We start from the raw sequence: 14,376 nt of genomic DNA on the forward strand, positions 1-14,376 counted from the left end.
AGCTACACCTGCAGGAGGTAAAAAAAATAACTTGGTTCTGGAACTGTGGTTCTCATCGTCTGTCCTTATCATGCTTGTAGTCTCAGAGAACTTAATCATATTCTTTTTAAAAGCAAATAAGGAAGATTGAGCAGAAAATCACTGAAGAGCAATACAGTGCAAAATTTATTTGAAGCAAAGGAAAAGTCAAGAATGTTTTTAACAATAAAGTAAAAAGCAAAGAAAAAGAAGAAAAACAAAAAAAAAGAGGGGGTGGCATGTGTTCTATTCACTATGGGGGGAAAAGTCAAGTGAATTCTGTAACGCTTTTTGTTACTCTGCCATGATGAGCTCCTAAATAATGCACTTTTTGTTCTCTCTTCAAGGGTCCTAGAGGAATGCCAGGAGAAAGAGGTCGAATTGGACCACAAGGTGCCCCTGTAAGTAGGATCTTCCTTCTCTCTCCTTGTAATTCTTCCCTTGTTTTACTTAAGTTTAAATCCCTGAGCCTGAAAGTGTTTATTCATGTGACGGCTAGTCAATTCTGTGGTGAGTTCTGATGTAGCTTTAAGAAAGTTAGGGCCTGAGCAGAATTTTGTGGGGTGAGACCTTTACTGTAATTTTTGAAAGTCAAAACCAGTTTTAAATGGAGAATGCTTGCTGTGTGGTACTTTCTCACACCAGAACTGCCTATGAGGCCAGGTACCCTCACAATACTTTTTTCAGTGAATGCAAAAATTTATTCTTTGTTTCTGTGAGAGGCTCTTTTCACCAAAAATTACAGAACTAGAAATAATATGTATTGATTTTGTCTGGAAAAAAGTTTAAAATTAAAATTTAGACTTTAAATTAAGTCTTATAATTTCATTCCAGGTAATAAATCTGTCTTCTTAAAAATTATTTTGCTTTTCAGCAAAAAGAGGGATCAGCCTTGACATGAGATCATATTTGAGTAGAAATTAGTTGCTCTATGTCCAGTATCAAGTGTTGTTTTTCTGGCATTTCTCCCCATGACTTTTATGTACTCCATTTATGTTATGTGCTCCATACAATTACACTGTCAAAATATTGGCCTCTCTGAAAATAACAATATCAATTTACTTCAGGGGGAGCATAATTTCTTCCAAAAGTTTTCCATGCCAGTGTTTGGAGACAATACGGCATTTCTCTGATCACTTTAGTATGTATGTCTGTTATCACAAATGCTAATAACAAGTAATAAAGGAAAAATAGTTACAGTTCTTATAAATATTCTGTCTTGTCCATTTTTGTATTTAGGGTGGACGTGGCCAGCATGGTATGCCTGGGAAGCCAGGACCAATGGTACGTTTCTTTCTTAATCACCTATTTTTTTCACCTTATATTTGCCACTTGCCTTTTGACACTACCAGAAGAAGCACAAAAAGCTGTTGGCAGTTGCTGTTAACAGTAAGTGCACCTGGAAGTATCTGTAAGTGATTCCTAGTTCTACTCATAGCTTTAATGCTGTCCTCTGAGAAATCATGCTCTGTAGTTTGCTTCATCTAAAGGTTTTAATTTGCAGAGGAGGCTATAGCCCTTCCCTGGAGGGGTGATGCTTTGCTGCTTTTATGAAGTGGGGTCCATATCGTAGGGAGATAAGATATGCACTGTAATATAAAACAGTTTATAATTGCGTGTTATCTTCCTTTGCATACGAAGTTGACAAATGAGTTTGCACCTATTCTTAGCAAGAAGAATCTTAGCAGCACGCTCACTGATAGCAGAACTTGCTACCTGCAATTGATCCGTTACTAAATGTGTAAAAGACAGCTTCTTAATTACGGACAGTCACACATTGAACGGAACCCTATGTATGAATGTCTGCCAAACTGAGAAAGCCTGGTATGCATGACTGTAGTAGTTCTCCCATGATTGCAACAGAGCTGAAAATGACTGTGGTGGTTTAAACTCTGGATGTTGGTGTACTGAATGGTGATGGTTTCAATCCTACAATCCAATGTCACAGTGCATTTGCAAAATGCCTTTGAGTCAATTTACGTGAGCAAATGTCTTAGGAAACCAGTGGGATTGTTCACATACATACAGTTAATTCTTGCTTTTGCAAACGAAAGCTTATGATGATTTTGTACTATTTGTGTGAGGCCACCTTCCACCTTAAAAATGTGGCGTTCTTTTTTTGAAAGCATTAACTCTGCGATGTGGTCAACAGTTTCTGCTTGTTGATGCAGCCAACATGAACCTTTACCACTTTATGATATTCAACTTTTTTTTTAAAAAAAAACCCAACAAAAACCCAAGGCCCACCACACCAAAAAACCTCCTTCAAAACCCCAAACCACACCTGCTCACAATTAAAATTTCATTCTGTGCATGCTCTTTGTTTAATAGTGATATGTCTTGAGAAACATTCATTTGCCTGTGTCATCTTAATGAACAGACTGTTTTATTGCAAAGTTCATTAAGAAATAATGAACTATAATAGAAGCTCAAAAAATGAACGTGTCTAAAAGCTGCAAACATCATTTATTTAGTGCACCATGAAAGGAGGGTAACTTGTTAGAAGAAACTCTGAATCAAAAGATTTTTCAGTATTGAAAACAGATTAGGAAGCTTAAAAAAAGGTGGGTCACAAGCTATGAAATTCTACATGGAGCTTGAAATTTTTATTTGGCATAATATATGAGCTCAGCTACACTGGACATGATAATTGGTTGACTAATATTTTTGGTAAAATCCCATGTACTGTCACAAGGGAGATACTGGTGCTTAATGCATCTGTTTTTCATTGGAGGAAGTGTTAATGAAATACATTGTTATTTGGGTCAGTGCAGTGTATACTGTAATTCTGGAATTCTTCCTGCAACAAAAGAGATTTGGCAGACATGTATTTGTGATCCAATAAACTGGGACACAGGTTTTCAAAAATGTACTTAGACTGTTACATCAGTTCTGTAGAAATCCAGTGCAAGGTCATGGCAGAAATGTCTGTCATTAATGCTTAGTGGGACAGATTGTTCTTATTAAGTTTGTCAGCAGAGCTTTATTACATAGAACATTTTTTCACAGTATGCATCATAGTTTACCAAAAAAAAAAAAAAAAGAAAATCAGGCAAAGATAAAGAGGAATTATCTGGAAACAGTGTTGTAATGAATATTTATGACCACTGTGTGCCGCCATCCAGAGAGTTTATAATACAGTAGAAAGGTCTTCTGTTGAATGTCTTGTTCAGCACAAGAGGCATTATGAAAATGGAAACATTTTACAAATTTACTCTAAAACCCTTAATTGGAAGTCTTTCTGTTTAGCAAAACAAGGACTGCATCATAACATACAGGTATATTCAAGTGTATACACTTGAAGTTTGCTTTCTTACTGAGTTTGGACAGTCAGCCATGTAATGCTGTCCCAGCTGATGGGCATCGTTGCCCAAACTTCACATCCTCGCAGCCACATGAGGTGCTCCTACACACTGCAGTGCAGTGCGCCAAGAATTTGGCTCTAGAACCAGAAATAGTGTAGCCATATCAATACTATGGTCTGCTCAAGCTGTCAGCCCTTCTTAGATATAGGATTGACTATCTCAAGATATAATGCTATTTGGGAAGAGCTACAGTAGTTTGGGAGCTGAAGATGTACCTCTGCACAGCATTGTGTTTCATGGTGTGGCATAACCCAGCCTTTCCTCCGCTGCCTTTTCCAGAAATACCTGCCCGTCTGAACAAAGATCCAAGCAGTAAACTGTCTCTGCTGTTCATCTTTGTCTATATAGCCTTGAAAATGTGATACAAAATCTGTGTTTGAAAGCTTGCAAATGAATTTGGCTGTGAATTTGGGAATCTCAATGGAGCAGAAGAGTAGGAAGCAGGGCATGTAGTTGCATAGCCTTTAATTATATTTTCACTTGTCATGTTGCTTACCTCAAAAATCTTGTCTAGCAATCCAATTGTTTCAGTGTGAATATGGCTTGTATTTCTCTTTTTTCTAGATTACTATTTTAAGCTTAAAAGGTTTGAAACTCTCCTTTGCTACCTTCTGTAGGAGAAATTGTGATCGCTTAACAAGTATCTGATATTTTCCTTACCATACCACAGTAACGTAGATATAAAAAGAAGATATAATTTTTTAAAAAAAACCTAAAATTGAAAAACAATTAACTATAATAATTGTCAGTTGTGTACCTTGCAATTTACGCATTATAGCTGAATCAAGAGCTAGCACTTTGCTGAAGTCAGTAAATACATTATTAAAATAAATACTGCACCACAGTTCCATAGAATGTATGCGTATCACTTAGAAAAACTATATTTATAGTTATTTTGGTTTTGTCATGAACAAATGTTTTATGACTAAAAAATACATTTAATCCCAGAACCATATTTACCCAGTGATTAGATACTAATCTGTGTGATCTAAACTGCAGAATTATAGTTTTGTATGTCTGTCTTTTATAGGGCCCACTTGGCATAACTGGTTCTCCAGGTTTTCCAGGTGCTCCTGGTGTAAAGGTAAAAAATAAAAATGTCTTTTTAATATGTCTGACAACACAGAATTAAAAAATGTGTAATAGACTACATAGAGTTCAGACTGGAATGTATACAGGTCCCTAAGAGTTGCTGTGAAATCAGTCTTAGACAAGACCTTGAGACAGAAGATAGAAATCAGAAGCCAGATGAAGCAATTGCAATTCACCACCGTTAGGATACTTTCTTTGCTTTCACTTTTGCTTGAGCTAAGGGGTGGTTATAAGATGACTGTCATGCTGTGGCTCAGGAATCTTGTCTAGTATATTCAAAGAGTAACAAGATGCATTATTACAAGCTAAGTTGTGAGGACTAGTCTAAGACAGTATGGAAGCAGTACCTTCTAGTGCTGAAACTTGCAGTTTCAGCCAAGAACACTTCTTGAGATGACCTAGACTGCTAGGGAAAATGCTTGAACCCCAACAGAGATGTACCGCAGTTCATCACAATAGAGCAAATGGCGATTACCCCCTTTTATGGCTCTGTGTGGTTGGGCTGAAATGAAAAACTTTCACTGGCTGCAGCACTGTCTTTGTGGGACTTCCCTGTCTTGTTTTTCAAGAAAGCACTCAATTTATTTTTTTTTCCCAGACTTGAGAATATGTCTGCAAAGATAAAAAAGACAACTCATACAGCTTTCTTATACTTGCCCTCCACCCAGTTGCTCCTCCGTTCCTTTATACTCCTAAAACATGATAGGAAAAAATTATACAAGAAGAAACTCTCAGTCAGGTAGCCAAGTTCAGCAAATGTTTTGTGTTGTTGTGAAGCTGGCAACATTCACAAAACAGTTTTTTTGGAAACAAGTTTTAATAAGAGTATTAGCATAATGTATACAATTAAATGATAGACCTTTTAGTGCATGTCACAATATTTTGGTATGGCTAAACAATACTTAATACCTAAATAAATGTTTGGAGAGGCTGTCACATGATGAAACAATGAAAGCTTTTGAAAGGGAGGACCTACCTTCAAGTTTGATCATCAGGTGATGTAAAATTGGAATAGCTGTTTTGAACTCATTAAAGCTAAGCAGACTACACAATGAAGATGGGGATTTCAGTTATGAAGACATGATATTAAAAGCCATCAGTTCCAACGGGCAAAATTCCTATATAATGATAAAATATAAAGGAGATGCCAGGAGGAATTTTTTTATTGGAGCATCCAGTTCAATCTTACAGGGATTTTCTATTTCATATAGTGCCAACAGTGAGTTAATCTGTACTGTGCAAAAAAACCCCGGATGTGTTATCATTTCTAAATCTCAAGCCTTAGCTGTTAACAAAGTTAAAAAAAAGTTGACAAATTACAGATACATACTGGGATTTTAGAGAGAGATGTCTGTCTAAAATATCTGATCTGATATGGGCTACTGTATATAGTGCCGCTTCTCTGTAGAAAGTTTCCTTGTCCTTGTATATGATGAAGTAAAATTTTGTTTGTACTTTTAAAGTTTACATTCACATAGAAGTAGTAAAAGCAGAATTAGGTAAGCAAAAGTATATTTTGAGGATAATAAACTATTTCAAAACCTGAATTCAACATTCCTCTTTAGTTACTTTGAAGTGTTACTTTTTAGAGCAAAATAATCTCCAGTTGTTTTCTCATGTGAAATCGTAGGGTGAAGCAGGTCCAACAGGTCCTCGTGGTCCTGAAGGTCCTCAAGGACAAAGAGGTGAAACAGGTCCACAGGGCCCAGCTGGATCACAAGGTCTTCCTGTAAGTACGTTAAATTTAGTCCTCAGAGCTCAGCTTCCGCATGTTGCCTGTTTATAGAGGATTTTAATACCCCACTTGATAGGCACTGAGTTTTGCTCAAAGTGCTTCTTTACCAGAAAAGTTATCATTAATTTGTTTTGTGCTTATTTTGTTGAAAATAACTTTTCATTATTTAGTTAAAGGGACTTAGAAAACTGGAAGTTATACAGCCTGATAGAGTCTCAATCCTACAAGTATTTAAAGCTTAAGTTTAAACATAGGATCTTAAAGATTAAAAGTCACATTAATTTGGACACTTTGTTACTCATATTAGCATTTCCAAAAGTAGATCTTAAGTTGCTGTGTTTATTTAATAGCCTTTATTTTCTGGTCTTGTAAAGTGGATAAAATAACTATCATTATCTGCTTTTGTTATCGATACCTTCCTCATTAAAATGAATTTTAATGATTGGTACATTATTTTTAGGGTACTGAAGGGACAGATGGTTCCCCAGGTGCCAAGGGCCCAACTGTAAGTGGTCATATCACCTATTGAAGAAATTGTGTAAGTGGATTTATTTTATTTCCTTATTATTTTTTCCTTACTGTGCTTGCTGTTATTTCTTTTTACAGGGATCTCCAGGCACTGGAGGCCCTCTTGGTTTATCAGGTCCACCTGGTTCCCCAGGACCACAAGGCAGTACTGGCCCACCTGGTATTCGAGGTCAACCGGTAATGATGGCTTTGTCTCTGTGGAAATTATGATGTCTAGCAAATGTATCGCGCTATGAAACTGAAACAGTGATTAGAGTGAGGTTCCTTTAAATAAATTAATAACATACTAGTGAATATGCTGAGATTTGGATCTATGTGTCCAAAATACTGGTTTTGCTTTTTTAGAGGCCTAAGAAAGAAGAGTGTCTATATAAACTTGGACAAACAGTATCAATTATTTTCTGAAATTGTCTCATTTAAATTTTTGAGTTGATAATGTCATAATAAACAAGCACTCTAAGGGGAAAGACAAACAACTATAAGCATCCTCTTATATTAAGTACAGCTGGTTACCACACTAGGGAATGTTTTTCTGATTCATAGGATTATCCAGAATGGTCGAATGATATATGCTGAGTTTTAACCTTATAGGTGTTGTTCATGTTTGTTTTCAGGGAGACCCTGGTGTCCCAGGTTTCAAGGGAGAAGCAGGACCCAAAGGTGAACCTGTAAGTCTCCATATGCTTTGTAAGATGAAAGGGAATCACAAAGGCTTGTATGAGTATTTTGAATAGATTCTTATAATTTTCAACACTCTTCTTCTCTTGATTACAAGCGTCAGATTACTTCTGTTTTTTGAGTAATTATTGTGGAAGACAAACCACAGTAAACTTGGCGAGACAGTACTAAGAATGAATGGTGAAGCAGGTCCTTTGATGTTATAAATCACCTACCTAGTATAGACCTTACAGGACTCAAGGACAGAGAAACCAGTTAGTGCATCTACTGAGGTTTCTGTAGCATGCATAATGAGTTTATTCTAATTTCTTCATCTCATGAGAAAGAGATCCATATGCTTCTGGACATTTAAGAGCACACAGGTCTGTGTGCCAATCATAATTAAAAAGTCCTTTTTATCCTGAACTTACATTTAATACATTTTATATTTACTCAGTTGTGTATATATTAATTGTATTTTATTTATACATTAATATAAATATTTATACCTGCATGGTGTACATAGCTGTTTGGCCCACAGCTAACGTTTGTGACAGAGTATTTGAGAACATGACTAATTCCATGCTGTAACCATGTGAATTTTGGAAGAAAAGTGATTCTGCAGAGTTCAAATCAGTTTGACTTGTCAACCAATCTTTATTTTTTTCTTTCTCACTAGTTAAATGATTACATAGTAACTGACAAAACTATACAGATAAAGTTACGGTTTCTTTACTATTGGCTGTCTTCTTTCTTTGAGAACTTCTACGAGTCTCACTGAATTTTGAATCCTTTGCAGCTTGTTCAGTTGATAATAATAAATACAAATCGTTGTATCTGAGCAAACAGGTGATGATAAGAAGCACTGTACAGCTGAACTGCAGAATTAGTTTATTCATAATACATTTCTTATTGAAATATTAGCTAATAAACACTGTAAAAGAGAAAAGCTGATGGTGAAAAGCTGCATTTTTTAACTGATTCAAAACCTAACTATATTTTTTGTCCTTGATTTGGAAAAATGTTTATGATAATTAGAAGACAGTCTGTTTCAATATACCTGAGAAGTGGTGAGCTTAACAGTGGCTTTTTTGGAAAACATTTTACTTTCACTAGGGCCCTCAAGGTCCCCAGGGTCCCATTGGCCCTGTAGGTGAAGAAGGGAAGAGAGGTCCTCGAGGTGATCCAGGTTCAGTAGGTCCACCAGGTCCTGTTGGAGAGAGGGTAAGCAGTCCAAGGGAATAATATGTCTTGAGAGATGCACTGCTAAACGAAAAAACAGCTTGACTTAACCATGAATTTTCTTACAGCTTTGTTGGGGATTTAGTCAAACATTATTTTCCTAACTAGTTGATTTGTGTCTATAACTTGGTTCTATATCAGATTAGTGATTTTAGGATGCTGTCTTCTGTCATATGTTCTTTTTGAAAATGATACCCTGAGGATCAGGATATAAAAATATGGCATGATGCTTTTTTGCATCCTGAATAGATCGTACTTCTGCTTATTATTTTGGGGGAAATCTGTCATACTATGCATTATTTTTACCCTGGATATTTTCATTTGTGGTTTCAGTGCACAGGATAGTATGGTAGCAGAAATGATGGAGATATGATGTACTAATCTGCAGATTTTTTACTTAACCCCTGTACAAATAGCTATCTTCTTTTCAATGAGGCGGTTCACATAGGAGCTGTTCAGCATGCATGAATTAAACATTGATATTTTTACCACTCCAAGTGGTTAAAACCCCCCCAAGTTTAAAGTATTGAAAAAAGTTGTAAGGAAAAAAAATGAATGCCAAAACCATAAATCTAGTACTTTATTTGCAACAAATTATGTAAAAATTAAGATGATAATCTTGTATCTATGGCCTTTTCCCAGGGTGCTCCTGGTAATCGTGGTTTTCCAGGTTCTGATGGCTTGCCTGGACCAAAGGTAAATGAAATTAAAGTGTCTGTCTTTTATGTGGGTATTTTTTTAGATTTACATACGTACAGACATACAGAGAGAAAGTGTTCCATTAAAAACATGCACGTCTTCGTAAATCCTCAAAGCCATTGGAAGTAGGGTCAGAAGGAATTGACAAATGCCAAAATGGGCTCTGAATGTTTTGAGACTAAAATTTTTTTTTGGGGAAAAGTCACTTTCAGTTCCTGTGATGTTCAGTTTTCCTTACTTGTCCCTTAATGCTCCCTCATGCTCAAAGGTGAATAGATAAGAGATGTTGACCTGTTTCTACTGCTATATCGTTTTATGTATTACTCTATAGTAGGTAACTATTTGAAGAATTGCCATTTCTTTGTGCATGGTATAGTTTTTCTAGACTTCTCCCTTGAACAGATGGTCTTATTTGTCTTTGGCTTTCCTAAGTGCTGTAACACTTCCAGGGAAGTGACTCACATATGTATTTGTCTAGTGTTTCTGTAAATTCCTAGCTTCTTGGTAAAAATGCGGGGATTCTAAAATCCTTATATAAATTTATGGAAGAGACACTTTTAAAGTAATAATTTGGGGGGACAAAGTAATAATAATAAAAATATTAATGATTTGGAACTCTGTTTGCAAAACTAAGTCCTTAATACAAGATACCTGTTTTATTTAACCTTCTCTTACTGTTGCTGTTCTCTTACTGTTGCTACCTTTTAATTAGTAGTCAACTGGTGTCTTTCTAGGGTGCCCAAGGGGAGCGTGGTCCAGCAGGTTCTTCTGGTCCTAAAGGAGGTCAGGGAGATCCTGGGCGTCCTGGTGAACCTGGCCTCCCAGGTGCAAGGGTAAGGAGCTAATAGCAGTACACGATAAACCATGACATTTTTCATTTTCAGAAGGCAGCAATGAACTTTGCAGAATTAAGAAGCTATTATACAAGGGCAGACTTGTTTCAGTGGGGCTACTTAAAGGGTGAAGGCCAAAATGCCTGTCTTTTTTCCTGCTGGTGTTGGGAAGCACAGGTTCCATTTGTCTTGGAAAAAGGAGAAGTAGTTCTGATTGAGACTGGCTAATGCAACTGAAGGAAGTGTGCTTGTAAAGCACACAGTTGCCACAGATAACATGAATTGAAGGCCAGACCTTCATTAAATTGATGATTGATAACTTATGTAGTTGAGTGGTGCATGTCATCTAGAGATTTTTGTCAGGAAAAATATTTGGGGAGAATTTGCAATATCACAAAAGGAGAGAAAGGGGAACATCAAGTATAAGATGCGATTTAGATCACTATATAATGTTGGCAAAAATAAAGATGAGCCTGTGAGAAGCTCAAGAGGTGTAAAAGCACGAAAAGGAAGACTAGAAAAAGAGAAGATCAAAGGCAGTGGGGGATGAAGCTGTAAAGTGAAGATGAGGATGAGGACCTTTGATACAGAGAAGATATTCTTGTGTAAAGAATGTCTTAGTGTTTGTACCATGGTAGTAACTGAGCGTACCTTTTGGATTTATTTACATTTCTCTATTGTTCTAGAACTATATGCACAACTTAACACCAATATTACTCCCACTTTTAGGGTTTGACAGGAAATCCAGGTGTTCAAGGACCAGAAGGAAAACTTGGCCCCTTGGTAAGCAACACAAAAATTAGTCCTTTCACTGAGGAAACAGTAATTCAAAGGTCCCAACTCATTGAAATTACTTTTATTAAGTTGAAGTTTCTTGATTTGTGAAGATTCATCTTCTAAGTGTTTACTTCAGATTCTTTACTCCAAAATTAATGCGGATAATGTTCCTTTAGTTTTATCTGTGTAGCAGTGTCTGTTGTTTAGCAGCTGCTGCAATATTTTTAAATATCTTTTCTAAATGTCTCTTTAAAGAAACAATAAAGTATTTGCACATAATGGCTCAATGATGGTAATTGTGTAGTATTTGATTAAATCCAGCAGTATGGATTTAAATCCATAAAGCTGTATCTGCTTTAAAGACATTTTGACTGATAACTGTGGCACCAGACCAGATTAATGTTACTTTTTATATATACAAACATTTTCCAATTTAATGTGGAAGATGCTTTTTCTCTTTAGGGTGCTCCTGGAGAAGATGGACGTCCAGGTCCAGCAGGTTCAATAGGAATCAGAGGCCAGCCAGGCAGCATGGGCCTTCCTGGGCCGAAGGGTAGTAGTGTGAGTACGGCAACTGGTACCCAAGATCTACTTAACTTTAAACATTTGCATATATTTTCATGGATGAAAGCGGTATCTAAATATAGTAATTTTTATTTCTGCAAATTAGGGTGATCCTGGAAAACCTGGAGAAGCAGGCAATGCAGGTGTCCCAGGGCAGAGGGTGAGTGTGACTGTTATTTGCAGTGATTACAGAAAATGATGCTTTTCTGTCATATATGTTCACTATATAAGACTTCTTCCTCTGTCATTTTAATTTAGGGAGCCCCTGGTAAAGATGGAGAAGTTGGTCCTTCCGGTCCTGTTGGCCCACCAGTAAGTCAACTTTTACCACTCTGCCTGCCTGCCCATTGCTCCATCCATTCATTCCTCTTTCTGCTTCTATTTTTATCCGTCTTCATGTCAGTTGTTGATTCCAAACAAAGAAATCCCAAGAACATTTAAAGAAAAAAATTCCTAGAAAAATGGGAAGGTTTGTATTGAAAAATATATACATTACTAAGCTAATTCCTTTTACTGACCTTTATAAAAAACAGTGAAGGGAGCAAAATTTTCTCATAGTTCATTTTCCTAGCTTCCTTGGTTTCAGTGGAACTATGTGAACTCAATGATCTTAAAGGTCTTTTCCAATCTAAGTGATTTTATGATTCTATGAGTATTTTCCTGTCAGCACAGAATTTTGGGGAGGGCGATCTTAAAGAAATAAGATACATCTTATTACATCTTTAGATAGGGTATATCTTGGCCTGGAGTAAGTAAAAATCAATAATAAACAAATACGTAATTGAAAATATACATATTCAGAAAGAAGAAAAAATGTGGAGCCTGTCTGTTTTCCTCTACTGTATGCTTAGTACTTTCTTTTGTGTAGGGTCTGGCAGGAGAAAGAGGAGAACAAGGCCCTCCAGGTCCTACAGGGTTTCAGGTATGTGCATTCATTTTTTTTAAAGAAAAAAGTAAATAGCCATGTCTTTATCAACTTAAAGTGGAGAAATTCAACCAAATGATGTTTAACAAAAAGCAGCTTCAGAACTAAGGCAATGATGCTCAGAATAATTAGCTATACTTTGCTTTCACATCAGCTGTGCACTAAACTGAACTGGCAAAGGCTTACATACCAGCTCTGTATCCCTTGAGAAAACCTTTGTTGGTTTTCAGTTTTAATTTGGAGATTTTCCAAAGATGTTCCAAATATGAAGCAAAAGTATTGTTTTGATAATGAAGTATTAATTAGATCAACTCCATCTCTTGTTTATAGAGAAATTTATTTTTAGGGCTGATATTCATGTGTCCTGGAAATGTTAAAGAAGGCCTGCTGTCTCGTTTAGAGGGGGAAAAACACTTTGGTGAAATATTCATGTAACTATTTTGCTTGGGGATCTCTGAGGGCATACTCTTGTATTGAGTATACTTCTACATTCGTATTCTTGGTGTCTTAATTAAATCTGGATTTACATAACTTTCTATCATGTTAGTGACCATTTAATTACATTTTTACAGGGCTTGCCTGGGCCACCAGGTCCTCCAGGTGAGGGAGGAAAGCCAGGTGATCAGGTAATTTCTGATTTAACAAGAATTTAACAAGAATTCACTTCATAAAGTAGTTTTGCCTTTTTTTCTCTTTGTAATTTAATTCCCACTCTGTTTCAAAATATGTGCTGATGCAGTCTGCAAGCTGTCTGAGAACTGCCTTTGGATAAAATAATTACTAGAATCTGACCATCTTCTTGGACTGAGGTGGACTATCTCCTCTTGTTATGGACAGATAACATTCAGAACTAGCCATCTACATTCACAGTACTTTGGAAATGAAAATGTTTATCTCTTAATTTCCATAACTATAAGGCTGTGAATAATGCTTTCGTCCTAATGGTGAGTTCTGTTCTACTTAGGGTGTTCCTGGAGATCCTGGAGCTGTTGGTCCATTGGGCCCTAGGGTATGTATTTTCTTTCAGAGTTTAAATATTCATAACAGTTCTCCAAGGTTGAAAGTTGATACGTAATATGGACTTTAACAGCTAAAGTGAATAGTTGACTTTTTTTCCTGTCAGTAAAATGGTTGTAAATATGGATACATTTTAAAATGGTTTCTGTAAAACCTACCACCTTTAATGGTTTCATAGCTCATGAAGTAGTGTCGAGTACTAGCTTCTAAGTGATTTTGTTTACTGTGAAATGACAGTTTTTAGTTTGAGCAACATGCTATTTCCCCTACCTTTAACAATAAAAGCATAACGCTGTGTTTTATTTCATCAGTTCTCCTAGAATTTCTTTACAGGCTCTTTGTTCAAATAGCAGTGCTGCACTTGTGGTGTATTTAGGATTTTGTCTACCAGAACTGTACCCTGACTTCTAAAATAAGTAGTAATCTTCCATTTTGTAGGGAGAACGTGGCAATCCAGGGGAAAGGGGAGAACCAGGTGCATCAGGACTCCAGGGTGAAAAGGGTATGGCTGGAGGTCATGGTCCTGATGGTCCAAAGGTAAGCTGAATGGAGATTTGTGTTGCTGCAGTGATGTAATGTATAATTCTGCTCATTTACATGAACATAAGAGATATAATTTTTATTATAAAAGGGATAGATTTTCATGAAAGGTATCCTGTTTATATAAGGTTTCTAGGAGTACATACAAAGTTATTCCGGTATTACAATATTAATAACTTGCAAGATGTTGAGAAATCACATTATAATTAATTTATATAGGTCTGAAGTGTAAAATGTTTTTTGTATTTCTCAGTAGAACAGGGCAAAGTCATTTCTGAACTGCAGAAAACCCTCTGGCAATCGCTGTGTTTTAAGAACCACATCAGTTTGCACAAAGACACCTGCCAGGGTTAAATGTTTAAAAGAACATACTGAAAACTGCAT

At 36.4% G+C, this 14,376-nt stretch overlaps 1 protein-coding gene across 2 annotated transcripts in view; it reads left to right on the forward strand.

The window, feature by feature from the left end:
- The window catches only part of COL5A2 (collagen type V alpha 2 chain), a 112,536-nt gene that overhangs the window by 78,225 nt on the left and 19,935 nt on the right, over positions 1–14,376 (forward strand). For both annotated transcript variants that reach the window (XM_074829634.1, XM_074829635.1), the window contains exons 16-33: positions 366–419; positions 1,258–1,302; positions 4,414–4,467; positions 6,106–6,204; positions 6,671–6,715; positions 6,817–6,915; positions 7,353–7,406; positions 8,512–8,619; positions 9,280–9,333; positions 10,071–10,169; positions 10,899–10,952; positions 11,409–11,507; positions 11,617–11,670; positions 11,769–11,822; positions 12,379–12,432; positions 13,008–13,061; positions 13,400–13,444; positions 13,891–13,989. In XM_074829634.1, coding sequence (XP_074685735.1) covers positions 366–419; positions 1,258–1,302; positions 4,414–4,467; positions 6,106–6,204; positions 6,671–6,715; positions 6,817–6,915; positions 7,353–7,406; positions 8,512–8,619; positions 9,280–9,333; positions 10,071–10,169; positions 10,899–10,952; positions 11,409–11,507; positions 11,617–11,670; positions 11,769–11,822; positions 12,379–12,432; positions 13,008–13,061; positions 13,400–13,444; positions 13,891–13,989 — 1,224 coding nt within the window. The remainder of the gene's footprint in view (positions 1–365; positions 420–1,257; positions 1,303–4,413; positions 4,468–6,105; positions 6,205–6,670; positions 6,716–6,816; positions 6,916–7,352; positions 7,407–8,511; positions 8,620–9,279; positions 9,334–10,070; positions 10,170–10,898; positions 10,953–11,408; positions 11,508–11,616; positions 11,671–11,768; positions 11,823–12,378; positions 12,433–13,007; positions 13,062–13,399; positions 13,445–13,890; positions 13,990–14,376) is intronic.

Source organism: Strix aluco, chromosome 6, assembly GCF_031877795.1.
Source record: "Strix aluco isolate bStrAlu1 chromosome 6, bStrAlu1.hap1, whole genome shotgun sequence".
NCBI lineage: Eukaryota > Metazoa > Chordata > Aves > Strigiformes > Strigidae > Strix > Strix aluco.